At 52.9% G+C, this 27,092-nt stretch overlaps 2 protein-coding genes across 4 annotated transcripts in view; one reads left to right on the top strand and one right to left on the bottom strand.

Annotated features, from left to right (window-relative positions):
* Positions 1–11,933, top strand: part of STK24 (serine/threonine kinase 24) — an 88,458-nt gene extending 76,525 nt beyond the window's left edge. The window contains exons 7-11 of the mRNA XM_061133574.1: positions 1,777–1,922; positions 3,812–3,941; positions 5,095–5,163; positions 6,667–6,803; positions 10,837–11,933. Of these exons, the coding sequence (XP_060989557.1) occupies positions 1,777–1,922; positions 3,812–3,941; positions 5,095–5,163; positions 6,667–6,803; positions 10,837–10,873 (519 nt within the window). The 3' untranslated portion in view covers positions 10,874–11,933. The remainder of the gene's footprint in view (positions 1–1,776; positions 1,923–3,811; positions 3,942–5,094; positions 5,164–6,666; positions 6,804–10,836) is intronic.
* A 1,684-nt stretch (positions 11,934–13,617) lies between these two features.
* FARP1 (FERM, ARH/RhoGEF and pleckstrin domain protein 1) overlaps positions 13,618–27,092 on the bottom strand; it is a 303,524-nt gene continuing 290,049 nt past the window's right edge. For all 3 annotated transcript variants that reach the window (XM_061133571.1, XM_061133572.1, XM_061133573.1), the window contains exons 20-27: positions 23,477–23,545; positions 23,119–23,208; positions 22,384–22,466; positions 22,172–22,284; positions 21,563–21,726; positions 18,281–18,388; positions 17,746–17,897; positions 13,618–16,109 (exon numbers count right to left, since the gene is read on the bottom strand). In XM_061133571.1, the coding sequence (XP_060989554.1) occupies positions 16,028–16,109; positions 17,746–17,897; positions 18,281–18,388; positions 21,563–21,726; positions 22,172–22,284; positions 22,384–22,466; positions 23,119–23,208; positions 23,477–23,545 (861 nt within the window). In that variant the 3' untranslated portion in view covers positions 13,618–16,027. The remainder of the gene's footprint in view (positions 16,110–17,745; positions 17,898–18,280; positions 18,389–21,562; positions 21,727–22,171; positions 22,285–22,383; positions 22,467–23,118; positions 23,209–23,476; positions 23,546–27,092) is intronic.

Genomic DNA, 27,092 nt, shown 5'->3' with positions numbered 1-27,092 from the left:
GCAGAGCCCTGTGGCAGAGGTAACTCCATGGCTTCAGCCTCATTTTCTCTCTGCTTAGGATATTTCTTTCAAAGTTGTCTGTGTATTTGGGTGTTGCATGTAGCACCATGTGTCCTTGTTTGGTTTCTGAATTTTCCAGCAGGGTTAGCCGCAGGTCAGGCTGAAACTTCTGAACTTGTGTCCCCCCCGCCCCCCTGCTCCCTATGAAGAGCTCTCATTTAAAAATATGCTTTTGTCGTTCAGCCGCTCAGTCGTGACCCCATGGACAGCATCAGTGTGCTTCCCTGTCCTTCACTATCTCCCAGAGTTTGTTCAAACTCATGTCCATTGAGTCGGTAATGCCATCCAAGCATCTCATCCTTTGTCGTCCCCTTCTTCTCCTGCCCTCCATCTTTCCTAGCATCAGTGTCTTTTTCATTGAGTCAGCTCTTCATATCTGGTGGCCAAAGTATTGGAGCTTCAGCCCTTCCAATGAATATTTAGAGTTGATTTCCTTTGGGATTGCCTGGTTTGATCTCCTTGCAGTCCAGTGGTTAGTTTTAATGAGAGCACTACGGGTTTCTAATACCATACTAGGTTTTGGTAGCGGAATTCAGTGAGGAATGCCAACATTTTCTAAGAGCCCCTTGTGGATGCAGAATACGCCGCTCATCAGGTGCCATGGGGGTCACTGTTCTTCATGTCTTTGAGCTCTGAACGTCTTACCAGGAGTTTATTCCCAGCCCTAAGAAGATGCCTCCCCATGCCCGTGCATCTCCTCCCATTACAGATACAGTTCTGGTATTGCTTGCCAGCCCAGTGCACACATCTCTAGCCCAAGTGTACCAAGGGGAAGATGAGAGGCTGAGGGTCTGGGCTCTTCTGAGGTGCTTGGAGTTTCACACTTGTGTGGACAGGGCCTGAGAAGTACCGGAAGTGACCACCCAGGCTTTTGCCATGGCTCGAGTCAGAGGAGCGTGCCTGGCTCTCATTCAGGAAGCCTCAGTGATTCAGTGCAAGTGGGAATGCAGTCTGACTCGTGTGGTTCGTGCGTTCCTGCTCTCCGCTCCTGTTGGGGCTGCATGGTTTCTCGGGAGGCATGTGCCCTACAGGTGGTTTGCCGTTCTCAAAGTGAGCAGCTGAGTTCAATGCACACTCACTGGCTGGGGCCGTGCTGTGCCCAGGCCTGGAGGAAGTCCTCAGCCTGATCAGGAGGAAAGAGGCAGGCCTGGGAAACCAGCGTTTCTAGCTCGGGAAGGCTGATGACTAAGAGAACTTGGCCTTTCAGCATCCACGAAAAAGCCATCTCCTGGCTCTTTTCTTCCAGATGAATCTAAATGAACATTTATCTTCTCGTTTTTTGGGGGGATGGAGCCAAACAAAAAGAAAGTTAATGAGGTGATACACAGAATACGTTTTCTCTCTTGCCAGCGTTAGTGATGATGGTTGAATGACCTCTGTGAAATTCTCTGTAACATTTCTGTGTGAATTCATTTTCCTGGGGGAAAGGGCGTCTACTTTCATTGGACGGTTAGCCCCAGAGTGTTAAGGACTCCAGTAGATACTAGGAACCTGTCCACACTGTGAAAGAGACCCCGCCCACCCATGCCGAGTGACACTCTTTGAATCAATCTTAAAGGAGAAAACTTTGAAATAGGACTCCGTCTGTATGTATTAGAATTGGTTGCTGGACATTTTGAGGCAGAAGCCTGTCTTTTGGGGTGGAGTCAAGTGGAATGCCAAGAACCTGATCTCATGTTTTTTTCTCTTTGGTGTGTCGGTTGATGCATTTTCCAGAGACCCACCGCTAAGGAGTTACTGAAGCACAAGTTCATAATTCGCAACGCAAAGAAAACATCCTACTTGACCGAGCTCATCGACAGGTACAAGAGGTGGAAGGCTGAGCAGAGCCACGAAGACTCCAGCTCGGAAGACTCAGACACGTGAGTCTGCTCGGCCCGAGTCCTTCGGGGTGTCTGTGACCTGGGGGAGAGGGGAGGTTCCCCCCAGCCCCAGGCTGTGTCTAAACCCCAAGCTGTGCGTGACGTGGGCCTGTTTGTTCTTGTCTCTTGATTGGGGTGGGTTTGGGGTTTCTTTTTTCTTTAAGATAGAACATCCAGGCAGACGGTGCTTCTGGTGTTAGTGTGGATCTGTATTTGGGCGTCTTTGAGTCTCTCTTTGTTGCCAGTGGAGTTTCTCTGAGTAAATCTGTAATAGTTGTTCAGTCGCTCAGTCGTGTCCAACTCTTTGCAGTTCCATGGACTGCAGCACTCCAGGCTTCCCTGTCCTTCACCATCTCCGGGAGTTTGCTCAGATTCATGTCCAGAATCTGTAAAGAGCTGGACCTGGTTTCTTTTTTTTGGAAATACTGGTCAGGTGAAATGATTTTCAACACATCTTTCAGTTCAGTTGCTCAGTCATGTCCAACTCTTTGCAGCCCCATGGACTGCAGCATGCCAGGCTTCTTAAAAAACAACACCACAAAATGTTTTAAGAAGATGCAAGTGAGGGTATTGGCAATTCTGTGTTGTGTGCTGGTATGTGCCTGGGGTTGTAAAAGCTCCGCCCCAGACATTTCCTATAGTCTGGTGTCAGGTTGAGCATCTAAGAGATCTGTTAGCTGAAGAGGTGAATTGGGTCTGGGAGCTGTTTGGGTGCCTAGAGGTGGGGAGAGCTGGACTGGCTGCGCTGATGTGAGCAGAGAAGGGAGGGTCTGGGTGGAGGTGCTCCCAGGGGTGGAGGTGCTCCCAGGGGTGGAGGTGCTCCCAGGGGTGGTGGCTCCTCGCCTGTGCCCCTTCACACTGCGGCTAGAAGTGCAAGCTGACCCCCCGGCCCAGGTCCACATGCCAGGCCACTGGGGGAGACCTAGAGTGTGTTTTCAGGGTCCCCAGGTGATTTCACTGCAAGGTCAGGGGTGAGACCCACAGACTAGGATGTCGCTCAGGTGACGGCGTTGAGCGACGCCGGTGGTTGGGACTGGGATGAAGAGACGGGCGGTGGAGGGGGGTTGGTGATTCTGGATGCTTACGGTTGGGTCTGGGTAATGGTGGGGGACGGCGTCCAGCTTAAGCGGTGTCAGGAGTCAGCTGAGGCACTGGAGACCGGGCCGGTCTGGGGAGGCCGGGGCCCAGGGAGCCGGCTGTGACATGGGGATGTGTGGGCCTCCAGAAGGATGTGTCCTGTCTAGAGCAGCAGCGAGATTTGGCCTTGAGGCGAGAGGTATAGGCAGACCATGCGGGCTTAGAGCGCTGCTCTGTGAGTGGTCACTGGAGCCCTGAGGACGTACCTGCGGGGAAGGGCCGGCGCCCAGGACCAAGCCCTGGGGAACACCAGCACGAAGGCAGAGCCGGCTGGCCGCTCGGGTCGGGGGAGGTCTGGGTGCCGGGAGACAGGGGCTCCGGCAAGGCCGATGAGTGGGAGGGTCCGCTGCCAAGCCCCCCAACAGCATGAAGACAGAAGGGTGGCCCCCTGTCCAGCGGGGGGCGGGGGCAGGTACCGGGTGGGTTTTGGGGGTGAGCGGAGGCTAACAGATGGAGGCAGGAGTGGAGGTGACGTGTCCAAGCCCGTGACTGAGCGCTGGGAGGGAGCTGAGTGGGCAGGGCAGGGCTGCGTGCTCATGTCGGGGTGGATGGAGCCTCTGGTGTAGCCTCAGTGGGAAGTGATGGGAGCCATATGCCCACAGGGTCTCCCTCCTCTGGGAGGTTGAGGGCACGGTGGGCTTCTGCAGTCCCGGAGGGACTGGATCAGGCATGGAGTGGGGGGATTCCCCCTGAAAGTCCCTCCCCATGGAGCTGGTGCCCACTCATGGGCGCACCTGGGTTTCTGTGTTAAGGGAGACGGACACGGACGGCCAGGCTTCCGGAGGCAGCGACTCGGGGGACTGGATCTTCACGATCCGGGAGAAGGATCCAAAGAGTCTGGAGAATGGAGCGCTCCAGCCGTCGGACCTGGAGAGAAACAAGGTACGTCTGCGTGTGCGGAGAGACTAGCCCTCGTCATCAGGACTGCGGCGTTTCGGAGCCACTTTGGCATGAAGCCTGCTGTTCTCGTGGGCCTCGCGGTGCCTCTGGGCCGCCTGTGTTGGAATTTTGCTGTCAGGAAGTCGACAGATTAAGGGATTCTGCTCGTCTGACTACCCAGCGAGGCCACCCGCGGGTCTGGGTGCTCGCCTGGTTTGCAGTGCTGCCGCTGCTCTCTCTGGCCACACCATCAGCTCAGCGTTTCTGACATGGTCATGGGGGGCAGGGAGGGTGGCTGGGAAATGCCCGAAACAACTTTCCAGCTCTTGAAGACACTCTGCCTCTGGTGCATGTTGGCGTTCCTCATCAAGGTGCCACGATTTGGGGATTGAGTTTTAAGGAATCTTAAACGCATCACTTTTGGTACTTCCCTGGTGGCTAAGGCAGTAAAGACTCCGCCTGCCATGCGGGAGACCCGGGTTCGATCCCTGGGTCGGGAAGATCCCCTTGAGGAGGGCACGGCAACCCACTCCAGTATTCTTGCCTGGAGAGTCCTGTGGACAGAGGAGCCTGGCGGGCTACCGTTGTCCACGGGCTACTGTCGCAGAGAGTCGGACACGACCGAGCGACTGACACTTTGGTACTTAGGTAAAATGTGATTTTCGATGACTTGGTTTTGTGCCTGTTCACATTTATGAAAAGCTGTAGTTTTTGGCGGGGATCATTTTGAAGCATAGAGGCGTAGTTTCTCCTCGGCAGAGTGGACCAGTGGTTGTCCCCTGGTGACCCTAGAGTCCCGCTCTGAGAAGCGGGCAGGGGTCATTACGTGTTCAGATGGAGGCTGCAGACGAGCAAAAAGGCAGCGCTGTCCTGTGACAGCCCCTTGCAGCAGCCAGCTCTGGCGTGAGGGTCTCCAGGCCCTCTCCACGCGTGGCCCGGTGGCGCAGTTTCGGCCCTGCCCGCGTCCATGCAGGACGCCGCTCCACGGCGCTCCAAGCCTTTCCACGGGGACTGGTATCTGCGGTCCCCCGTAGTCGAGTGAAACACGGTGAGGCAGCCCTATGAAGCTACCACTGCGGATGTGTCCCAGAGTCCAGTGAACCCCGGCAAGTGTGGGTGTTAAAACATTTCTCATTACCTTTTCTTTCCTCCCAAGATGAAAGACATCCCAAAGAGGCCTTTCTCTCAGTGTTTATCTACGATTATTTCTCCGCTCTTTGCAGAGGTAAGATGCCCAGTGGATGGTTGGGGGCCATGCAAGGGCAAGAAGGGGGCAGGAGCTCATGTCTCTGGCAGGGCTGCCCGTGGAATCGGGGAGGTTGGAGTGGCCAGCGCAAGCAGACGGACAGTGGGCTGTGCTCCTGGAGGCCGGCTGGGCTGGGCCCTGCCTTCCAGGAGGGCCTCACGCTTTCCTGGGGCTGTCTTCTGTCCAGCCTGTCGTTCTGGGAGCTGTCGCCATGGGGCTGCCGGCAGCGTCCACGGGGACTTCAGCAGCCTGGCCCCGGTCCATGTGTGGACCAGAGCGACTTGAACTTCAGTTGTGCTGCTTTCTGTAGAACCTGGTTGGGTGCATCCTGGCCTCTCTGCTTCTGCCAGACTTGGGTAGGGCAATGTGGAAAGTAGATGTTTACTCTAAGGGGATACCAGATTGCCTTGGGTCCTCGGGTTTCCCGGGGAGCCCCCAGAATAGGGGCTTCACCCCGCAGGGCCCCTGATTGCGGCCACTGCATTCTGGTACCCTCTTGGGGGGCCCCACCCCCTGTAGATAGGTGTGTGCATACAGCATTCGGAGGTGTTTTGAGAGTGGGTCTTAGGGTGATCGTTGTTCTTCGTCGGGTTCGTAGCGACTCGGAGACGAGTTGGAAATAGCCCTCTCGGACATTGCCCTGCGGGCTCTCCTGGCTCACGCCGCCTTTAAGGTAATTCCAAGTGAGCCACCCCACCCCTTCTGTTCGGGTGGTGATCAGAGCTCTCCAGGGAGGCTCTAGCAGGGGCTCCTTGGTCCTGGGTGGGAGGGAACCACAGGCTCATCCCAGGGCTCTGCTTGGCCTTAAATCCCCCTGTGGGTGCTCCTGGCTGGCAGAGGTGCTGAGGGGACCCCAGCTCCCCAGGATTTAGGGCTGCCACCCGGTTCCATGGGCTTCCTGTTGGCTCAACTGGTAAAGAATCCGCCTGCAATGCAGGAGACCTGGGTGCGATCCCTGGGTTGGGAAGGTCCCCTGAAGAAGGGAAAGGCTACCCACTCCAGTATTCTGGCCTGGAGAATTCCAGGGACTGTATAGTCCATGGGGTGGCAGAGAGTCAGACATGACTGAGCGGCTTCCACTCGCTTTTCACTGGTCCCATGAAGTCGAGTGTTCTGGCAGCACCCCAAGGCCTTAGCCACCTGCCTGCTAACCCCAGGAGCTCCGAGGTCCCAGCCCACGCTGCAGCTCCGGGGGCAGAGCAGAGCCGAGTGGACGTGGGACAGCTTTGCTGGTGGCTGAAACAGAAGAAGGGAGCAGAGGGCGTGGAGCTGCACAGAAGAGCTGCACAGAAGCCCCGTGCCCCGGGGAAGGCAGAGACCGGGGCCTGCCCAAAGCTCTCAGCTTCCCGGAGTGGGGGGGTCCGGGCTGAGGCCGCTGGGGCCCTGTGGCCAGAGCAGGCGTGGGCCACACATCGCGACGCAGATGCCCGTGGTTTCTCATCCTCGGGAGACTCACGCCAGCCCTGCGTCTTGTGTTCGCAGCTGAAGGAAAAGAGCCAGGCGTGCGGAGGCAACCTGGGGTCCATCGAGGAGCTGCGCGGGGCCATCTACCTGGCGGAGGAGGCCTGCCCCGGCATCTCGGACACCATGGTGGCCCAGCTGGTGCAGAGGCTGCAGAGGTGAGCGGCGTCCGTGCCCAGTACCCTCGGGCCGGGGCTGGCTGCAGAACCGGGGAAGGGAGGGGGTTCTGCCCTCGAGAAATTGGTTACGGGTGACCCGTGTGCATCTGGACTCTCCAGGCAGGGCCCAGAGCGCTCTGAGGTTGTGGCACTGGTCTCCTAAGCACCAGATGATGTTGGGGGGCTGGGGGGGCTCTGGGCTTTCCAGATGCAGCCTCGTGCCCAGCCGGAGGGCTGCGGTCCCGAGCCCGGCGTCTGTAACTCCTTGTTTGGGTTTGTGCTTTAAAGTCGGGTCCAGAAACCCCAGAGGTCGGGGCTCAGTGAGAGTGGACACAGCTGTGTTCTTTCTGGGCGGTGGCTGTACGGGTTCTCGGTTCCGTCCTGCGCCCGGAAGCCCTGTGGTGGTGGCCGGGAGCCCCGTCTGTGGCAGCCTGCTGGGGGGTGGAGTTGGGGGTGTCCTGTCTTTGCCAGCGGCCCTGGTGGCACGACTTCCTGAGTGAGGAGGTGGGACTGCCCATCTGGCCCCCTGCCCGCTCCCCCGAGCTTGTTTGTTGGGGAGCCTCCCCATGGAAGGGGTCACAGAAGCACAGTCCCCCGGGGCTGCTGCAGAGAGCGGAGGTGGGCCGCCCTGCAGGTCTGTGAGCCGCGCTCTCCTCCACACCCAGACCCTCCTCTCTTTCCTGCAAAACACCGGGCAGGTCGTTGCTCTGAGGTTCACCTTCCAGGTGAATTGTCCAGGCTGCCGAGCTCTTCCTAGAGGTTGGCCAGGCCTCCGTGGGGATCAAGAGTGTCTCAGATCTGTCCTGAGATGTCGGCTGGATAGCACGTGAAGTTTGGGGCATGGAGGGTCACTTCTGCCACTTGGAAGTGGTCATGAAAGGGCTGCCCGAGTCCCCCCAGAGGGGGCATCAGAGAAAACCATTGCTGACCCTTCAGGTTGGTTCTCCGGAATTCTGGCTTCCTCGTGAAAACATTCCAACTTCCTGACCTGCTCTCATATTCAGGCTAGAGGGAAGACTGTTTGTTTACTTGGCCTCTGTCAATTGTGAGGCAGTTGAGGGAATCCAGTATGGTGTTTGGGTAACTTTCCCCCTCCCCACTTTTGATACTAACAGAGTACAGAAATAGAGGAAAACAGAATTAAAAAGTCGCCCATATGCTCACCCAGACACCATTGTTCTTCGCCAAGTTGGTGTCTCTACTGTGTGTGTGCGCAATTGCATTTCTAACACACCTTTGTGAAAATCATTGAACGTTTTATCCTATAGTAATCCAGAGTCGCATAGACTTTGCCCTATTGAATTAATAACAGTCCATCTTTCTGATTTCTCTGGTACCGCTTCATACCGGCATTTATTTCCCATTAAAAAGATTGTTCAAGTCAAACAGAACCAAACCAGAAACCGGTGTTGGCTTTAGTTTCCTGCATCTGTGGTGCTCCTCTTAGAACTGATGTTTTCCACGTTGTCCTGACCCGCCTGAGCTTGTTACCAGCGTCGCCTGTGCGTGACTCTGTTTCCCCACAGCTCCAGGCCCAGAGGGTATGGCCTCTGGCTTCCATTGATCCCTGTGTCTGTTCCCTTTCTCTAGTTGCTGACACAGGTGATCTGTCCTAGTTCTGTTCAATAGAAAGATGGTGTGAGGCACATGTGTGGCTTTAAATTTTTTAGTAGCCGCATTAAAAAAAATAGTTTAAAAAAGTGAAATTGGTTTTAATAGTGTACTACTTAACGCACTGCATCTGAAATCTTGTTTCATCATGCAGTCAGCATAGAGGTCTTTCCCCTTGTTGTAGGGCTGAGTCTCAGTAGCAGGAGTGTGTTTCACACTTTACGGCACGTGTCACTGGGAACTCCCTGCATCTCGATGCCTGCGTTAGCGTCGAGTGTGACCGTACATAACACAGGATAACACGGGTTTAAGTGCCCGCCGTCTGCATGCAGTTAGCATTTTGTTCCCCATCCTCCCCAGTTCTCTCTTCTCCTCCTCCTCATATTTCCTTATTTATTCGGCTGTGCTGGGTCTTTGTTCCGGCCGCGGGATCTTTAGCTGTGGTCTGTGAGCTTCTGGTTGCAGCATGTGCGATCTGGTTCCCTAACCAGGGATGGGACCTCGGCTCCCCTCTGTTGGGAGCACGGAGTCTTAACCACTGGACCAGCAGAGAAGTCCCCTTCTTTCCTCCTTTGACATGGGGCTCTTCCCCAGCCCTTGGATGACCTTGCTCCCTGGGGTCCCTGTCTGGCTCTCTGAGCTGTCTCTGTGTTGTCCCCCATCCAGAGGCCGGCCGTCCACAGCGGCCTGGTCGTGGCTGAGGCCTCAGCCCCGGTTTCACCCCCTTTGTGTCCCTCCAGTTGGGTCACCGAGGAAACACAGAGGTCCGACGCATTTTGAAAAGCTTCTGTATGTTTAACTTTGAGATGATGTGTGGGTCCTTTTGTGTAGCGTCAGTCCTCCTGTGACTTCAGTTCAGTCACTCCGTTGTGTCCGACTCTTTGTGACCCCATGGACTGCAACACGCCAGGCTTCCCTATCCATCACCAACTCCCAGAGTTTATGCAAACTCATGTCCATTGAGTCAGTGATGCCATCCAACCATCTCATCCTCTGTCGTCCCCTTCTCCTCCTGCCTTCAATCTTTCCTGGCATCAGAGTCTTTTCCAATGAGTCAGTTGTTCACATCAGGTCGCCAGAGTATTGGGGCTTCAGCTTCAGCATCAGCTTCAGCATCAGTCCTTCCAGTGAATATTTAGGACAGATTTCCTTTAGGACAGACTGGTTGGATCTCCTTGCAGTCCAAGGGACTCTCAAGAGTCTTCTCGAACACCACAGTTCAAAAGCATCAATTCTTTAGTGCTTAGCCTTCTTTATGGTCCAACTCTCAAATCCATACATGACTACTGGAAAAACCATAGCCTTGACTAGACAGACCTTTGTTGACAAAGTAATGTCTCTGCTTTTTAATATGCTGTCTAGGTTGGTCATAGCTTTCCCTCCAAGGAGCAAGCATCTTTTAATTTCATGGCTGCAGTCACCATCTGCAGTGATTTTCTAGTCATTTGTTCCCTGGGCAAGCGTCACATGTCCTAAATGCTCTTAAAAGAGGACATAAAATTTGGAATGTTTGCAGCGAGTCCCATTAAACTTATCCTCAGCCATCTCCTGTGGTTGGGTCAGCTCCAGTTTTGAGGCGGCTAAGGGAATCTTGGTCCTGAAAGGAACTCCTCCCCTCATCTTTGTGTTACAAAGTGCGACCATGCTGCAGAACTCCTGGGGGAGAGTAGCTGTCCCACCGTTGAGTCTAGCCACCAGCACCACGAGTTTTGGGGTGTTGGATTGCTTTCCATTGCTGCATATGAGCTGTGAACCTACCCAAGGTTTTGGATCATAATATTTGGTCTTTATGTAGAGCAAATTGTGTAAAACTAGACATGTATAATTTTGTGTATATTTTAACCTGTATTTTTCATGTTGCGTAAATGTTACTGTGATTTGTAATCTGTTTCATTCAGCTCGGTTTTACTTCACCATTTTTCTGTGTTGGACATCAGAATAGTTTCCTAATTATTGCAATTACTGAAAATCTAAGAGACAGTTTTAGGAAGCAGATTACTCGAACAAGCCATCAGTATCTTTGTGGCCAAAACGGGTTTCTTACACTGATACGCAAATTGGCATGCATGTGCGCCCTTGGGATCTTACTGTGTCATTGCGTATTTGATTTTAAGTGAAGGTATATCATGTACCACTTTATTTGTATCTTTTTTTCCTCTCTCCTGGGATGCTGAACACATTCTGACTTTTAAATTATCTATGAAGTTTTGAGTGTTGAAATTGTGATTTTCATAGTTTTTATGAATTCTTCATGTTATACTATAATTAGCTCACTGATAGCTTGTACCACTAATTTGTTACGACTTGAGGTTGTCTATGAAAACTAGGGCTTTGTGTCATTGCTTGAAGTTTTGCAGATTTTTTTTTAATTTAGAGAAAATGACATTGACTTACTGCTGTTTCTTGTTTTGTCTCTTCCCAGATATTCTCTAAGTGGTGGAGGAACTTCATCCCATTGAAATCCCTTTGGCATTTGGGGTTTTGTTTTTCCTTTTGTTTTTTTCCTTCTTCACCCTCTTCCTTTTCAAAACTCAACGAGAGCCTTTGCTGACTCCGCTGAAGAGGCGCACCATCGGGGGGCCGTTCCCGCCCCAGGGTCGCCTGTCCAGGGCCCCACGGCCCTTCCCTGCAGGCCTGGGGCCTGATGGACTCCGGATGGGGTGGGGGAAGGCCAGCTCCTCCAAGCGATTATTTTATTATTCTCGTTTTTAATTTTAACCATAGTGCACATATCAAGGAAAGTGTCTTTGAAAACAAAAATAAACCCTGAAATGTATATCTGGGATTTATGATAAGGCGACTGAAGAAATGAAACCTCAGGTATCCTGCTTTGCGTTGATAAGCACCCCGCCCCTCCCCGCCCCCCCACCCCAGGAGATGGAGAAAACGCTCTGGTGGATCAGTGTACAGACTTGTAAATAGCGTCATTTTTACGGAAAACCCTTTCGGCGTGCATAGGAATCACTGTGTACACATCGGCCAAGTGCTTCTGTAGATACCGTCAGTGGAGTAAATATTTGACAGGCCATAACTTGAGTCTATTGCCTTGCCTTTATTACATGTAAATTTTGAATTATGTGACCAGTGATTTGGGTTTTATTTTGTATCTGCAGGGTTTGCCATTAATAATAATTAAATGCCCCTCTTCGGGAACACTCCCTCTGTTTGTACCTCAGCAAATGCAGATTTTTTTTTTCCTCCTGCGTGCCCTATGACCCCTTCGGTACACTTAGAAGTTGATTTTCCTGTTTTCATTGATGGTACTATTTCTTAGTGTTTTAAATGGAAACATATCGCGCCTCATGAAGCTTTAAATTATTATTTCAAGTTTCTCCCCGATGAAGCGTCCTCGTCTCACTTTCGCTGGAGTCGCGCCCGGCCCGTGTCCCGCGCCAGCCGGCCCGTCCTCCCAGTAGGGTTTTCTGTTGCACCTTGTAGTGAAACCTGCATATCATCTTTCGAAACCTCAACATGTCTGAATGCTTTCACAAATAAATTTTGTAACAGGATTTTTGCATACTCTCCTTGGAACGTGACTCTTTAAGAGGGGCCAGTGTACCTGCCATGTGTGGTGTGTGTGTGAGTGGTGTGTGTGTGCGCATGTGTGCACTGATGAGGCTCCAGGAAGAAGTGCCCATGTTCAAGCTGCAGAAATGTCCAGGTCAGCTCCCTATGCAACTTTTAAAAACAGTCCCCTGAAGAGATGCGTGACTACTGCTGGCTGGTAAAACTGTTCCGTCTTCCGAGTGATTTGCTTTCTTCCTTGAAGGAGCGGATGTCCACCAGTTGGTCAGCCAGGTGTCTCTGTATTTTTCTCGGCCTGTGGCAGGGGTCTCTGGGACAGAAAGTTGAGTTCTTGCCCTGATTCTTGACCCATCTGAGTTACGTGTGACATTCTTATATATTTGTTGATACAAATCATAGTCGACTCTTGCTAGAGTAGCAGTTCTTGAGGGTGGAATCCAAGGATTTTTGGAAGGAGGGAAGTTACTGGGTAAACTTGAGGACAGGTCAGTTATCTGCAGGCCCAGTGGCCTGGAAGTCACCGGGAGAGACCGCTGAGGGGTGCTTCTTGTTCGTTTGGTAGTGGAACGGAGCTAGTTTCTACAACTCTAAAATTGTCGTGATTTTTTTTTAAATTAAAAGTAGATTTGGGTTGTTAATTTCCGTAAAGGATACATTTTGGTTAGGAGAAATAGAACCAAATTGTGAATCCTCCTTGTGCAAATATGTAAAACTGGAAGAATTAAGTATTTCGTTTTGTGTTTTGGAGAGTATTATCAGGGGGCTGTCTCTTTCCCTACGTGAGGCATAAGCCACAGCCGAGTTTCGTCCGCGGCTGGAGAAAAGCATCAGAGGACGGAGCCGTGTTCCGCCAGGGCTGTGCCGCTCAGCTGATCTTGAGAGCCCCGTGACAGCAGCTTTCTGACCTCAAGTTCTTCAGACCCGCATACAGACAGTGGTTTCAAGACCAGACGCTGATGTGAGTGATGGTGACGCTGACAGGTGGATGGGGCTTGGCGAGGTGGTGTGACCGGTGAGCAGACAACCAGTTAGCAGTCACTGGTGGACAGCAATGCACATCTCCCAGGTCAAAAGGCCAACTGTTCTGGGATTTGGTTGGAAATGTCTTTGTTGATGGGCTTCTCGGGGTGCGGGGAACGCATGTTTTGACCAGCTTTGGAAAGTGGGTTCACTTCCCCTCTTGAGTTCTCCTGTTTGCTTTCTGTAGGCAGAGCATCTTGTTGAGTCAAGGGGGGCTAGCGTTGGTCCATGTCAGGTCATTTGTTAGAAGACCAGGCACCAGAGCTCCAGTAGGACCCCCTCGGGGGGTGAACAGCAGGTGGTGGTCAGCCAGACCTGTGAGCTCAGCACTCACGCACTGACCACCACGCCGGAGCCTCTGGCTGGTGACCCCCAGCGGTCAGCGGCCTGTCCGCCCACATGGAAGCACAGCCGGCCTTTGGGGAGTGGAGGCGGTGGGCCCATCGTGGCTGGTGGCTTACACTTTGCAAAGTTGTGTCTTCCGCATGGGCTGCACCATGGTGGTCTGGGGGCCTTGGGGTCGTCTCGCTGTAACCAAGTGCCACCCACCTTCCCAGTCTGACGGTTTTGTTCAACAGGTCTCTCGAAGCGTTTCGTTGGGTTCTTTACGTGGCATTTTGTACCTTCCTTTCGGCAAAACATGCGGTCTATTTATAAGCATTTTTATATTTTTCCTTCCTTAAAAAAAATGGCTTCTGTATTTCTGCTATAAAATAATGGCAATAACGGGGGAGTGCTGCTGCAAGGCGTGTTCTTAAGCACAGGGCCTGTATTGTGCGAGGGTCAATAAAGTTCACAGAAACAAACTGTTTTTGGAATTGTGTCTTGTGTGCAGAGGGAATAGACGATGTTTGTGTGTGGGCCCCCCCAACCCCAGGTTTACATGTATGAGGCGGTGGGGGCCGTGGGAGACAAGTGATGCAGGTGGAGCCCTCCAGACTGAGGTCAGCACCCACCCCAGCAGTCTGTCACCCCTTCCACCACCTGGGGAGACGGCCTCTGTGACCAGGAAGCGGGCCCCCAACAGACACCCAACCCACCAGGACCTTGTCCTTCCAGCCTCCAAACTGTTGGTTTTCCTGCTTGTTTTTTTAAGAAACGTGTTTTATATGCCACCCTGTTGATGGTATGTTTGTTAGCAGCCTGAGTGTGCTGAGGTGGAGGGTGTCCCTGAAACTTCGTGTTTCCAGCAGCTTGGGGGTGGTCTGAGTCACCCCCGTGATCTGGACTTGGGTTATCTTTGACATCGCAGAGGGACACAGGTAGGTGTGAACAGAAGACTGACCTAGGAGACGACTTCTCCCCAAGCCTTGCAGAGGTGAGTGACCGGGGAGGCTTCTGGAGATGCTTGCTGACTCCATTGCAGCTGTTCGGGGACTGGGGTCAAACGGGTACTGGTCCCCCCATCTCGCCCTCGGCCCTAAGTCTTCCAGAGCCTCTGACAGGTCTCTTGGCAATAGTCTGCTTCCCAAGTTGGGAGAAGCAGATGAAACTTATCAGATTCCAAGTTTTTCCAAATACGCTGTCTTGGCAAGCGGTTGTCTGCACCCCTTCATCCCCGCTCCCTGTAACCAGCTGCCTCCCCAACCCACCGGCCCGAGAGGCAGTTAAAAGACATGAGACAAGGTTGGTTGGTTTGCCTTAAAACTTGAGTGTGCTGGATTGTGGCGTGAGGTATTTTTTTTTTTTTTTTTATTCCCTTTTGTTAGTACTTAAAACCGTCTGTACAGATTGTAAGGCAAGTGATTCACACACCTCAAGTTCCTCATCCATTTGTGTGTTTCCACGTACGCCGGTCACAGCCCCCCAACGGCGGTGTGGGGTGCTGGAAGGGAACCGTGGGTGGATGGGTCGCCCCCCCCCCCCGGGGGCTCAACAGTATCAAGGGAATAGCGACCACCTGATTCCCCACGGAGACAGGCAAACGGATTCTGACTGGTGGCCCCGGCGGTCCCTGGAACCCTGTTCCCAGTGTCGTCCGACAATCAAGGCTGTGCAATGTCACGTGTCCGTCCATACCCCAGGCCTGGGGGTGGTGAGTACAAAAAGGAGGAAAGAATGGTTTGTGAAGACAGGCACGATATATATATATACTACTAGCGAGTGTGCAGTTCCAAACCACAGGTGCAGGAGGATACAGGTATGATGGTGGGGGACTACGCACCACGACCCGGAGCCCGCGCAGACACGTCCCAACACAGCACAGGTGGCCCTGGCCACTGACATACACGTTCTCATGCTTGTGAAACAGCAAAACACCATGGCTTACTACCCTCCCATCAACACAGCACTCGGTACACGTGACAGTCCAGAGAGCTTCTCTCAACAGAAAACAACCCACCACACCTCGTAAATAGCCATCACTTCAACAATTTGGTCAGCCTACGCCAAGAAGTAGGTCTGGGAACCAGCGTTTCCCTGGAGCCCAAAGCCCCCAGTGGGATACAAGGATGCTGCAAATTGCTCGTTTTATCAAAGAAGTAAAATCCTACTAATTTCCTATCATTATAAAAGTAGAAAGATTGGGGTGGGGGGGGACCCAAATCTGAAAATGATCTCATTTGCTTATTAAGACTGTGCCATGTGTATTGCAAACACTGGAAAACCCATTTTGTAAAATGCAGCAGCCTAGAAATTAAAAACCCCCCAGAGTTTTAAGAAAGAAAAAAAAAAACACTTGCCCTGTCTTTTGGTTGAACAGATGTGTTGGTACTGCTTTTAAGGTGCAGCCGTGGAGGAAAACAAATGTCATTTGGCACCATCTCCATGACAGTGTTTTAATACTGGCACGAGCTGGAGAGAGGCCACCGAGGGGACGACGGCCAGAACGCCGCCCGCGCCGGAGATGGCGGGGTGCAGCCCGTGCAGATGCGAGAGTACCAGCCGAAAAGACAAGGTTTAAAAATGGTCCTGTGGGGACAGGTGAGAGTTGCTGCAAAACCATGTTTTTTGTTTTTGTTTGTTTTCCAGATAGGTGTTAATTTTACTAGGCTTCATTAATACAAGAGAGAGAAAACGCCTTCCGAGAGTCACCACGGCTGAAGCAATCCATGCGTGTGTCCCCGCCATCAATACATGTGAGATTCCTTGTGACTCAGGGCGTGGGCACGTGAAGCCGAGCTGGTGGCACTTCGGATCACCTCCATCCATCTAGAAGAAAGAAAAATAACTGTCAGGGCCCGCTCCTTACAAACCCGTGGCTCTGAAAGGTGCTTCCTTTGTTACAGCTCCTAATCCTTGGTAGTTGTTACAGAGCCACACAGTCTGACCCAACACTGCCTGCTGGATAATCTATTTTAGCAGAGGAGATTGTAAATGAACTCCTAGCTCCCAGGTAAAGCGGGGCGGGGGGCGGGGAGGCGCTAAGGGTTCCTCCTGAGGAACCACTGACCTGGGTGCACTCAGCCTGTAGAAATGCCCGAGGTGGGGCTACAGCACCCACTCCTCCTCAGGACAATGGGTGGGGCCTCATCCTGCTTATCGGGAATTCCTGCATCCAAGTATTTGCAGTATAACAGTGGGTTGAGCTGGGGGCCGCTGCTCAGCACATCCATCCCCCCCCAAACAACAAAGCCTCCTCTGGTCTGAAACGTCAGCAGTGCCCGATGGGGAAAACTCAGGGCGGTGAGCCCAGCTTCCTGCCTCTGTGGAGCTTAGAGGGCTTAAGAAAAAGAAAGTGAAGTCGCTGAGTCGTGTCCAACTCTGCGACTCCATGGACTGTAGCCTACCAGGCTCCTCTATCCATGGAATTTTCCAGGCAAGAGTACTGGAGTGGGTAGCCATTCCCTTCCCCAGGATCTTCCCCACCCAGGGATCGAACCCGGGTCTCTTGCATTGCAGGCAGACGCTTTACCAGCTGAGCCACCAGCTAATCCCACGCTTCTGCTGCTGCCAGGCTACATTACCCTTGCCATAGCAGCGACAGCATCTCAGTTTTCCAACCCAGAATCACATTTGAGGACTGCTAACCCCCAGGCTCACTTTTTAGGCAGTGTCGCTTAGGGACCACGGTTCTGGGATGTCTCTGGCACCTTCAATCCTGGTTTTAAACGTCTGTGCTCTTTTGCAGCAAGCTAACTTTACCAGGGCTCGTGCCTGGATCATAAATGGGGCAATGATCAGAAACTCGTGGGCTCATGGCAGTAGGGCCAGGAGAGAAACTTCCCCCTAATAGGGATGGTTCAGCACTGACAACTACTTTCACAGCCTGCCCCACGATGTAAGACCCAGAAGACTCAGAACTTGGACTTGAATGTGGGCAAATGAGCTAGACTGCCTCCTTTAGTTCTATCTCTTGGCTAAAAGGAAGACCACAGCCCCTGGATCTCTATACCATGGAGCCAGTCTCATTGATCAGGTAACTCTCAGAGGCACTGGGCTTTATTTTTTCTTCCTTCCTCGTGTTGTCTTTTGACCTGAAACTTAGCCTTTAGGCCATAGGACTAAGCTACTGCAGCCATCAACGGAAAAACACAAGTTCGAGATCAAAAAGTGTGCCATGCATAATGTGGGAACTAGCATCCAGGTTAAGGGCTGATGTCTCCAGGGAAAGTCACGTTTCCTTTATCCCAGGAAAACAGGTGGATCCTCGCATTGGGCAGAGGGAACCCAGATCTTAGGAAATACTTCCATTTTAAGCAAGTGGCAGGGTTAGAACAAGCCCATTCTGGAAGGAAGCAGATGTCCAGGCTGCTGCTAGGATGGCCTTTCTGCTCACTCGCTTGGGAGGCAGCCCACGGCTCAGAAGAAGAGCATCCTTTCTCTGCAGGTGCCCGGGCACACTCACCTTTCAAACGTGTATTCGCTTTCGGCCCTGAAGTAGTACACATGGGACTTGAAATGCAGCTTGAACACGTAGTCTTTGTGGATGTCCTCAGACTCTGAGGGGATGGTGAGCGAGTAGCCAAGCAGAGGCAGGCTGGCAAGGGGGTGATTGTCCTGGAAAGAGGGCACAGAGCAGAGGGGGTGAGGCGGCTGCAGGCGTGGAGCCTGCAGCCGTCACCCCACCGCGGTCAGTCTTAGCTGAGAGGTCCTAGCCTGGATGGATCAGCTGGACACCAGCGCGTCGGCCACCTGTTAAAGCCATCCTCACTCCCTTGTCCAGCCAGCAGACAGATGGCCCCTTTCAAGGTGGAAGCCACCCTTCAGCAAATAGGTAAACGTCAGCCTCCATTTGGACCTGAGGGGTCTCTGATGGCTGTACCTTTGCACGGCTTGGCTGGGCGGCTCAAGTTCTACATCCTTCCAGAGGAAAGCTGCCTGTCTCCCAAGAACAGAGGGTGCTGGGGGAGGGTCCTTCAGCACCCACCCCAGCCACCTACCTGGTGTGATTTGTAGAAGAAGAGGCAGAAGTTCGTGAAGACCACCCACAGCTTCTGCCACCCGTTGCTGTTTTTGAATTTCCTCAGCAGGTTCCCAGACAGCTGATTCTGGAAGACAAGGGAGGCCTGGAAGGAGCAGAGGTGGGGGCGCCCCCACTCTGGATCCACAGGCGGGGCTGTGACCCTGTGAATGGGCTTCCTGAGGACGACTTAGGAAAACGACCTTTCTCCCTGGTAGGGGGCGAAACCCTTGGGAGAGTGACTGTGTGAACCTGGTTTAACTTTCCTGTCTCTGGTTGAATGATGTCCTCCAATAATATCTTGAAGCCCTAACTCCCCTCTCCGGTACCTCCCACTGGGGCCTTACAGGAAAATATGGTCATCAGATGTAGAATGAGGAGGAAACCATCCTGGAGCTAAAGCTGGGCCTGTACCCACTACAGCTGACATCCTCAAGGAGAGGACGGTGCCCGTGTGGACTGAGACTGCCTCAAGTGATGTGTCTACAACCCAAAAAACGCCAAGGCTGGCACTCAACTACAGAAGCCAGGGAGGTAAGGAAGCTTCCTGCCACACAGGCTTCAAAGGGAGCCTGCACCCCTAGCCACACTGATGTCTGGACTTCTGACCTCCAGGACAAACCTGTTGGCAGTGCTTGTTACAGCATCTCTGAGAAAGGACCCCTCCCTGTCCATTCTAAGCTCTCAGGAGCCCCAGGCCAGCCAGCAGCTCCTGAGCGCCACCTGGTGGCCGTGGCTGGAACATTTCAGCGCAGTGCCTCCTGGCCCAGTCCTCGCCGGCACAGCACTGGTGGGGCCAGGCACTCCTGAACTCCCAGGGGAGCCCTCCCTCCAAAGGCCCCGTGTCACCTCTCAGAGGACCCCGAGAAGGCTCCTCCACGACTCTGACGAGCCAGCAGCTCCTTGCCAGGAAGACTCAACGAAAAGAGAAGTGGACAGTGATGATTGCACAGCCTTTGTTATCACCGCCACTAAATCGTTCACTTCAAAATGGTGAAATGGGCAAACTCACCACAATAAAAAACATATATACAATTATACCTGTCTACTGTACTCTCTCCCTCTGGGGCTTTTCTGTATTTACTCAAACTGGCACTCTTAATTAACGCCCCTATGAGAAGAGTTTAAATGGCTCTGACGACAGGTTGCCTGCATTCTGATGGGAAAACAGGGTGTTAGGCTGAGAGAAGGAAGGAAGCAGAGCTGTCGCCCGAGGCCAGGGGCGCCGCAGACTGTGTGCCATCACCCCTTCTGGCTGCCGCTCGCCCGCTGGTGAGAGTTTCAGCAGGTGAAAGCGGCAACCAAGTGGTGCTTTGCTGCTTCTGCAACAGCGTTAAGATTGCATGCAAGCCTCCCTGTGGAGGAAGCAGATTAGCACATTTTCCTTTCCTCATGCTGCTTATTTTTTTATACTGAATCCAATAACTTCTTCCAGACAGAGTCCAAAAAAACCTTTCTCTTGGCTGTGGTTGTCTTTGGAACTGCCACCGTAAAACCACACTGGCCCGGGGCTCACTCCCACGGGCTGCAGCCCTCAGCAGATTCTTCCTCCAAGGATCACACAGCAAGTATTTGGATCTCTATAGTAACCATTCAAAAATGGAAACCCCCGTTCTTCGCTGATGGGCTAGAACCAGGCAGGAGGCAGGCAGGGTTTGGGCTGTGGTCACCACGTACTGACCGGCTCTGCCACTCGGCCGACCCTGCGCACACAGGGCTTCACAAGGCTGACGCACCCAGAGGGCTGTGTCTGGGCGGCGTCCTCTGTGCCTCCAGGGATTAAAGAGGCGGTTTCTTAGCGAATTCTCTACGGCCCTGACTACACATTGTGAAGGTGAGCATAAAGTGAGGCAAAGAGGATCTCTCCTGCACGGCACGGCCCTTCCCCCTGGCCTCGCCTGGACAGCAGATCTGATCAGGTATCTCTTCAGGGAAGATCACTGGTTCTTCCCTGCTCCCTCCTTGCTGGAAACATCCCTGTTCCCTGGAGGAAATCTCTGGTTGGCAAGCTCTGCCAACAGATGCAGTCGAAGTGTGAAGGGAGGGAGGAGGATGGGTATTTTCTTGGGAAGAGAGAGCCCCCTCCTCTCCGGGGGTCGGTGGGATGGGGGGTGGTTGTTCAGTGATAGCCCAGCCCATGCAAAGACCAGGGACAGCGGGCACAGAGTCCCCTGAGTATGTTTTGAGAAGCAAGCATGGGTTTTAAAACATCCGTAGCAGGGAAACTCAATAAAAGCACTTGTCTGGAACTGCCAGTCACTGCCAGAGAATCATCTCAGACAACCCTATCCATCAAGACAGGCAGCTTCCCTGGTGGCTCAATAGTAAAGAATCCGCCTGCAATGCAGCAGACCCCTGGGTTCCATCCCTGGGTTGGAAGAATCCCCTGGAGGAGGGCATGGCAACCCACTCCAGTATTCTTGCCTGGAGAATCCCCATGGACAGAGGAGCCTGGCAGGCTTCCATCCACAGGGTTGCAAAGAGTCAGACATGATTGAGCAACTAAGCGCATCCATCATGAAACCTTAAGCACAGTCCCAGTACTGTTGATTCAAAAAGTAAATGAACTGCCATTCTTAGCTCACCATCTCTTATGTGACATCTTTTGGACCAGGCGTACCTGGAGATCTAGAATTTGTCGCGTTTTAGAAAGATCACCCAGTGCCTCTCCTTCCTAGCACCCCAGGCAGCGGAGTCTGGGGCCACAGCACAGAATCTGATTCTTCAGCAAAACAGGGGCGCGCACAAAACCAGTAAACAGCCTCCTGATGCAAATAGGCTATGTCGGTAATTTAGGTCCTGGGCTTTGCGTTTTCTGAAAGGTTAGGGATGAATCTGGACTGGGGGATGCTTAGAGAATGGGGTTTGGAGAGTTCTGGAAGGTTCCTGGCCCCAGACACGCCGGAACGCAGGCTTCTCGCATGTTCTCCCATGAACGACACCTGCTAAAGCCCTGGCTGGCCCCAGCTTTCCGGCCACTCCGCCTCCCTGCACCCGATTCAGCGGGGGTGGGAGGCTCCAGGGTGCCGCCAGCACAGGGCTTGGGTGGCCCAGCCCCGACCTCCCGGTGCCGACACGCAAAAAAACTGCACGGACCGTCTGTGCCCTATGACTGACTCCACGAGAGAAGAGGTCGCGGGGAGCAAGAGAAAACCATCAGCGGGCAGACAGCCTGGGGATGGATGGAGGCCCAGACCGGCGGTTCCGCAGCCGCCCAGGTCGCAGCCCCGCGCACACGCAGAAGGCCCCGCCCCGCCCCTACCTCCACGGCCACGCTGAAGTCCACCATGGACACGCTGGTGTTGCGGTGCCAACACACGTGCACCATAGTGTTGCCGCGGTGCGGGGCCTGGCGCTCCAGCGAGGTGCGCGACGCGCTGAGGTCATCCTCCGACTCCTGGTCACCCGCCGCCTCCTCGGGGGACTCTGTGGGGGGTGGGGGAGAGAGGCGAGAGAGGAGCTTCCATCTCTGCCCTCCATGAAGTGCAGGACGGCCTTTCCTGCACTTTCCGGCTCCCGGGGGGAGCTATGGCGATGCAAAGACGGGGAGGGCCTAGGCACCCCCTGGGCAGGAAGTCATACAAGGGCTTGGGCTTGGTCAAGGGGTCCCGCCAGCCCCTCGGCCGGGAACCCCTCATAGTATTTTCTCCACCCTCCAGACGCGGACAAGCAGCAGGGCTGGTCCAGAAAAGGGGATTTCTCTGCTCGCTCATAACTGTTCAGTTCCTGGATGTTTAGCTTAAAACACAAACTTAGACCGTGAACATGAGGCGCACTGGTAAGGCGATATTCAGTCCTAGGATGCCCTCCGAGAGCCAGAGCGGTCCCTCCCGGTCCTGGCTAATCCCTCCGGGGCCCTGGGGGCACTTACTGTTGTCTGGGGGGCTGCTGGCCAGGAACTCGGGGGCGGGGCCGCTGCTTTTCTCGGCCAAGTCGATGGCCATCTGTATGTCCTCCACCCACTTGTCCATCTCCGGCCGAGAACTGGAAGAGAGATGACGTCAGATTTTTTTTCAGGCCACGGGGAGGTGGGGGTGGGGGGAGAGAGGGTACCCAGGTCGAAGGTCAGGCTCCCCGAGTTACCTGGCGGCCACCACGATGGACTGGCGCTGGCCCCGCAGGGTCAGGCAGTGGGGGACGCCCCACTCCTCTTCACTTTCCTCCATCTGTAGGGCGAGTGTGGTCATAAGTTACGGCCATGCAGGGGGCGGGCCACACTTTGTGAGTTTTCCAAGTTTCACTGAACTGGCTTCAGCCCCCAGGGACCAAGTCAGAAAAATCCCAATCCGGAGGGTAAATGCAAACTGAAAATGCACTGTCTTTTTCTCAGCAGAGCCATAGACTTCCCTCTCCCTGACCACCGAGCAGCGTCTGGGGGATAAGCCAGGGAAAGAATCCTATGGACACTGGCTCCTTGTCTGCCTCGCCCACCAAGGCTCACAAAATGTGGACACCCATCTACGGGACATTTTGGGGAGAAAGATGGTTTCCTGGTCTTTACTCCCCGTGGGTGGTGCGGACACAGCCTGTCAGGGCCTTGGGGCCAGGCACCAGGCAGTAAGAGGCACGTCTACACCACGTGGCCTCGGCAACTTGCCTCCGCACCCGACTCCAGAAGGAACGGGGCATGCATCGCCCCTGCGGGAGGAGTGCAGTCCCAGGGCCCGTCCAGGGCAGCCCTGGCCCAGGTTTCTTCACGGAGCCCATGATGCTCTCACGTCCTCATCAAGTCCCTCCGTCCCTCCCGTCCTCGTGAGGTCACTGGCTCCTAGCCCAGAGGGCCAGGTCCCCCAGCTCAGGCCCCAGGCGCATACTCACGGTCATGCCATAGAGCGGGAGCTGCCCGTGGACTTTAAATTGATTCGAGGCTGTCAGCCCCCGGCTTGTGTACAGCAAGACGTCATTGAACTAGAGGAGCGAGGACAAGAGTGGCTGAGACGAGTGGGCCCCGTGTGAAACCAACAAGGGCAGAAACGACTGATGTATTTTCAGAACGCTGCGTGAAAATCCGTGGACCTCAACATCTCCAGTCTGAGCAGCTCTGACTGCTCTTCCCGCCTCCCATGTATGCCCGCCCTGGGGTGGCTGACGCCCAGCCCCGTGCCCCTGGCCAGTTCAACAGGCCCACGTGTCACCGATCGTGGTGAGGACAGCCAGCCCTGCTCTCAACACTTACCAGGAAGAACATGCGCTGCTGGAGCCCCTTCCCGGAGAGCTTGCTGAGGCTGCCCAGGCGGATGAATTCCTGAGGAGAAGACACACCCACGCGTTGGCTCGGAGCCTGCAAAGCCGTGTCCACGCAGATTCAACAGCCACGTGAGATGCTTCCACCCACCGCGGCCCCTTTCACGCTGAAGATTGTAGCGAGCACAACCCCTGTTTACTGAATGCCCAGCTGTGCTGCCTCTCAGCATCTCCCCTCCCCAGCAACCTGCAAGGCTGATGAGGCTCACTTCAGCTCCAGTACCAGACGGGGAGCTGGCGGTCAGAGGTCTACGGGCAGCTTCATACTGGGACTGGTCACTGTGCATTCTGCCCCTAGTTCCTGTGGGCTTCCGCTGCAAGGAGGTGACCAAGGACCCAGGAGGGATACAACGGGGCAACAGGGGGCCAAGGATGAGAGATACGCAACAGGCAACAACTATGAGTAGAGGGCTCTTCTTCACCACTAAAATACTGGTTATGGAAAACTAGTAACTGTGTTCTAGAATTAAAGAGCCACAGGCAAGGAAGAACAAAGATCCTGCAAGCTGCAACTAAGACCTGGCTCAGCTAAATAAATCAGTAAAAAATAAAAAATATTAAAAACAAAATAAATTTTAAAAAAGTATTAAAAACAAAACAACCCCCGCCCCCAAGCCCCTGTGAAATAGGAGAAAAAGAAAAGGCCCCTAATATCCTTAAGCTCAATCGGCTTCCTTCTGGAACAAACTTCACAATGTCCAGGCCTCTGAGTTTTAACCAAATGAACCCCCACTGCACTCCTGGAAGGACTCTTTGGGCACACAATGCCTAGGGCAGAAAACACACCCCAGGGCCTGGCTCAGGCCAGACTGTGCTGGGGTCTTTTGCCCCGGAAGAAATCCTGTTTCCAGGACGTGACATCTCAGCCTGACCCCAGCAAGAAGGCAGCAGGATTATGCCCGGAAGCTGTGTCAGGAATTAAGACTGCAGGGAGCGTGAACATCAGCTGTAAATCTCAATTTTTCAAATTCCACATGTAGACCAACCTACTGGAGCTGTCTTTCCACTCATCAGTTTATTTCTATGATTTTAAAAAGATAATCAATTAGCCTTGGTGTGTGGAACAGCCCACCTTAGAACTTGGCCCTCTGAGGGCCTCGGGTCCCTCTTTCCCATTTCCGTCAGGGTTGACTCGAAACACTGAGGGGCCGTGAAGCTGGTTGATCCACAAAAGAACAGAGATAAAGGCAGGTCCTGCAGTGTGTACCCAGCACCCCAGTTCTGAGTTCAGCTTCATCAGTGATGATTTATTAGCACACGGAGTGTGCCTGACATGTGCTGGCTGCTTATATTAGGTCCATGCACAAGCCTGTAAATTCATCCCCATTTTTCAGATAAGGAAACTGAGGAGCAAAATGAATAAGGAACTTGCCCACACCTGGTCAGCTGGTGGGTGATGGAGCCCACATATGGGGAGACAGTTTGGCGCCTCGTACAATGCTGTAGTGTGCAAGTGAACGTGAAAGTCGCTCAGTCGTGTCCGACTCTCTGCAACCCCATGAACCATACAGGCCATGGACTTCTCCAGGCCAAAGTACTGGAGTGGGTAGCCTTCCCCTTCTCCAGGGGATCTTCCCAACCCAGGGATCGAACCCAGGTCTCCCGCATTGCGGGCGGATTCTTTACCAGCTGAGCCCCCTGGGAAGCCCGCTGTGCTGCATACTCAGTTACATTATACCAAGTGTATATGTAGTCTTTTCAAATGAATGGAAGTGGGAGAAGAGAAAGGTAACATATTTACTATGTTAGTTTTGCAGATTAAATCTCATTTGATCCATATAACCTTCTTAGACCTTTGCATAGGAATCAAATGTTTTTCTATCACAGGCATGATCCTATGCTAGTTTTAGAAATCAATCCAACTGTTGGGTTTGTTGCCAATTACCTGTGTCCAGTATTTCTGGGTTACCTTGATGAATTTCTGTGCTCCAAGGTTCTAATTGGTTGGCTCTGAGGAAATTTACTTTAAAGGGAAAATGATAAGTCATGTTCAGTCAGTCAGGATTGATATTCCTCTCAGCTGGCCAATTAATAATACCTGCTCGGACCCTGGCCATAGATTTAAATGTTCTTTTGAGGTCACTCAAACTCAATCAGAGTGATGAGCTATGTCTCAATCAAAAACTTAACCTCTTGTGTACCAAAAGGAAAACTCCCACAATTCTGGGCTGGATCCATATGATTAACACCAGGCTGTGGTCATTTGGAGAAAGAAATGGCAACCCACTCCAGTATTCTTGCCTGGAGAATCCCATGGATAGAGGAGCCTGGCAGGCTACAGTCCATAGGGTCACAAAGAGTTGGACTGAGTGACTAATACGAACACACAACCTATGACAGAGAAAGTATGGTCCCCATGTTACAGAAGGAAAGGAACACTCCAGGAGGCGAGACAGCCCAATTCTGCTGGAGCCAGAAAGTGAACCCAGGGCCCCCTACTCCAATCCACTGTTCTTTTCACAGCACCGTGGAAATGATTTCTCAAAAGAAGTTCCTTACAGATGCTCTGTTTGCCGTGTAGCATATAATATGTTAAATATTTTATAACATCCGAAGTTAAGAGAAGATTATACTGATTCTGCAAGGCTTTAAAGGCTTCTGCATGGATGGGTGAACATGGGTTGTGATGTGCTGAGTCCTGGCAGAATTTTCTCACCAGTAGAGCTAAAGTCAAGTCCCAGCTTTAATTTCCAGCTGACAGTCACCACATAATTCTTCTGAAGTTTTATAGCCGATACTCTGCTCAGCTTTGTAATTAGGCTTCCCAACAGAAAGACCCAATACCCAAAAAGATGAGGGATACTTGCCTGAAGTTTAAGGTAGGTATATGACAGATCAAAGAAGCTAAAATAAAATGCCCTTCTGAACCTGGGTTAGGTGTAGTTTTGAGACAGGGGAGCTGGTAGAAAAAGTTCCCATATACAGATTTGATGAGATGGAGCTACTATTTTTAATTCCTGGTCAATGACTATTTCCCAGGAAGAGAGTTGGAAAGAGGCAGGCTACCCTGTATGTTTAAAATGCCCAGTGGCCTGGAGGGAGCATGTTTGATATTGAGGTCCTTTACTGTGAATGACCTACCTGTCACGTGCACGGAGAAAGTGGAAGTGTTAAGTCACTCAGTTGTGTCTGACTCCTTGTGACTCCATGGTCCATGGAGTCCTCCAAGAATACTGGAGTGGGTTGTCATTCCCTTCTCCAGAGGATCTTCCTGACCCAGGGATCAAACCCGGGTCTCCTGCATTGCAGGCGGATTCTTTACTGCCTCAGCCACCGGGGAAGCCCCATGGGGAAGTAAAGGTTAAACAGCATAGGTGAATGTGTATCTCTCCCAGAACAGTGTTCTGGCTACAGTTTTAATTTCTAACTTTCCCACTTCCATGGGAATTTATAGCACACTTCCCTGCACAAACTTCTTCTCTGCTTTCTATTGCCCCTTCACTCATTTTTTTTTGGGGGGGGGTGGGTGGGCCACCACAAGGCATGTGGGATCTTATAACCCCTGGACCACCAGGGAAGTCCTTTACCCAATTCTTTAAAAAGTTTTT

This window comes from Dama dama, chromosome 30 (assembly GCF_033118175.1).
Source record: "Dama dama isolate Ldn47 chromosome 30, ASM3311817v1, whole genome shotgun sequence".
NCBI classification, from domain to species: Eukaryota; Metazoa; Chordata; class Mammalia; order Artiodactyla; family Cervidae; genus Dama; species Dama dama.
Note: the sequence above shows the minus strand (reverse complement) of the source record. Positions and strands in the feature narration are given on the sequence as shown.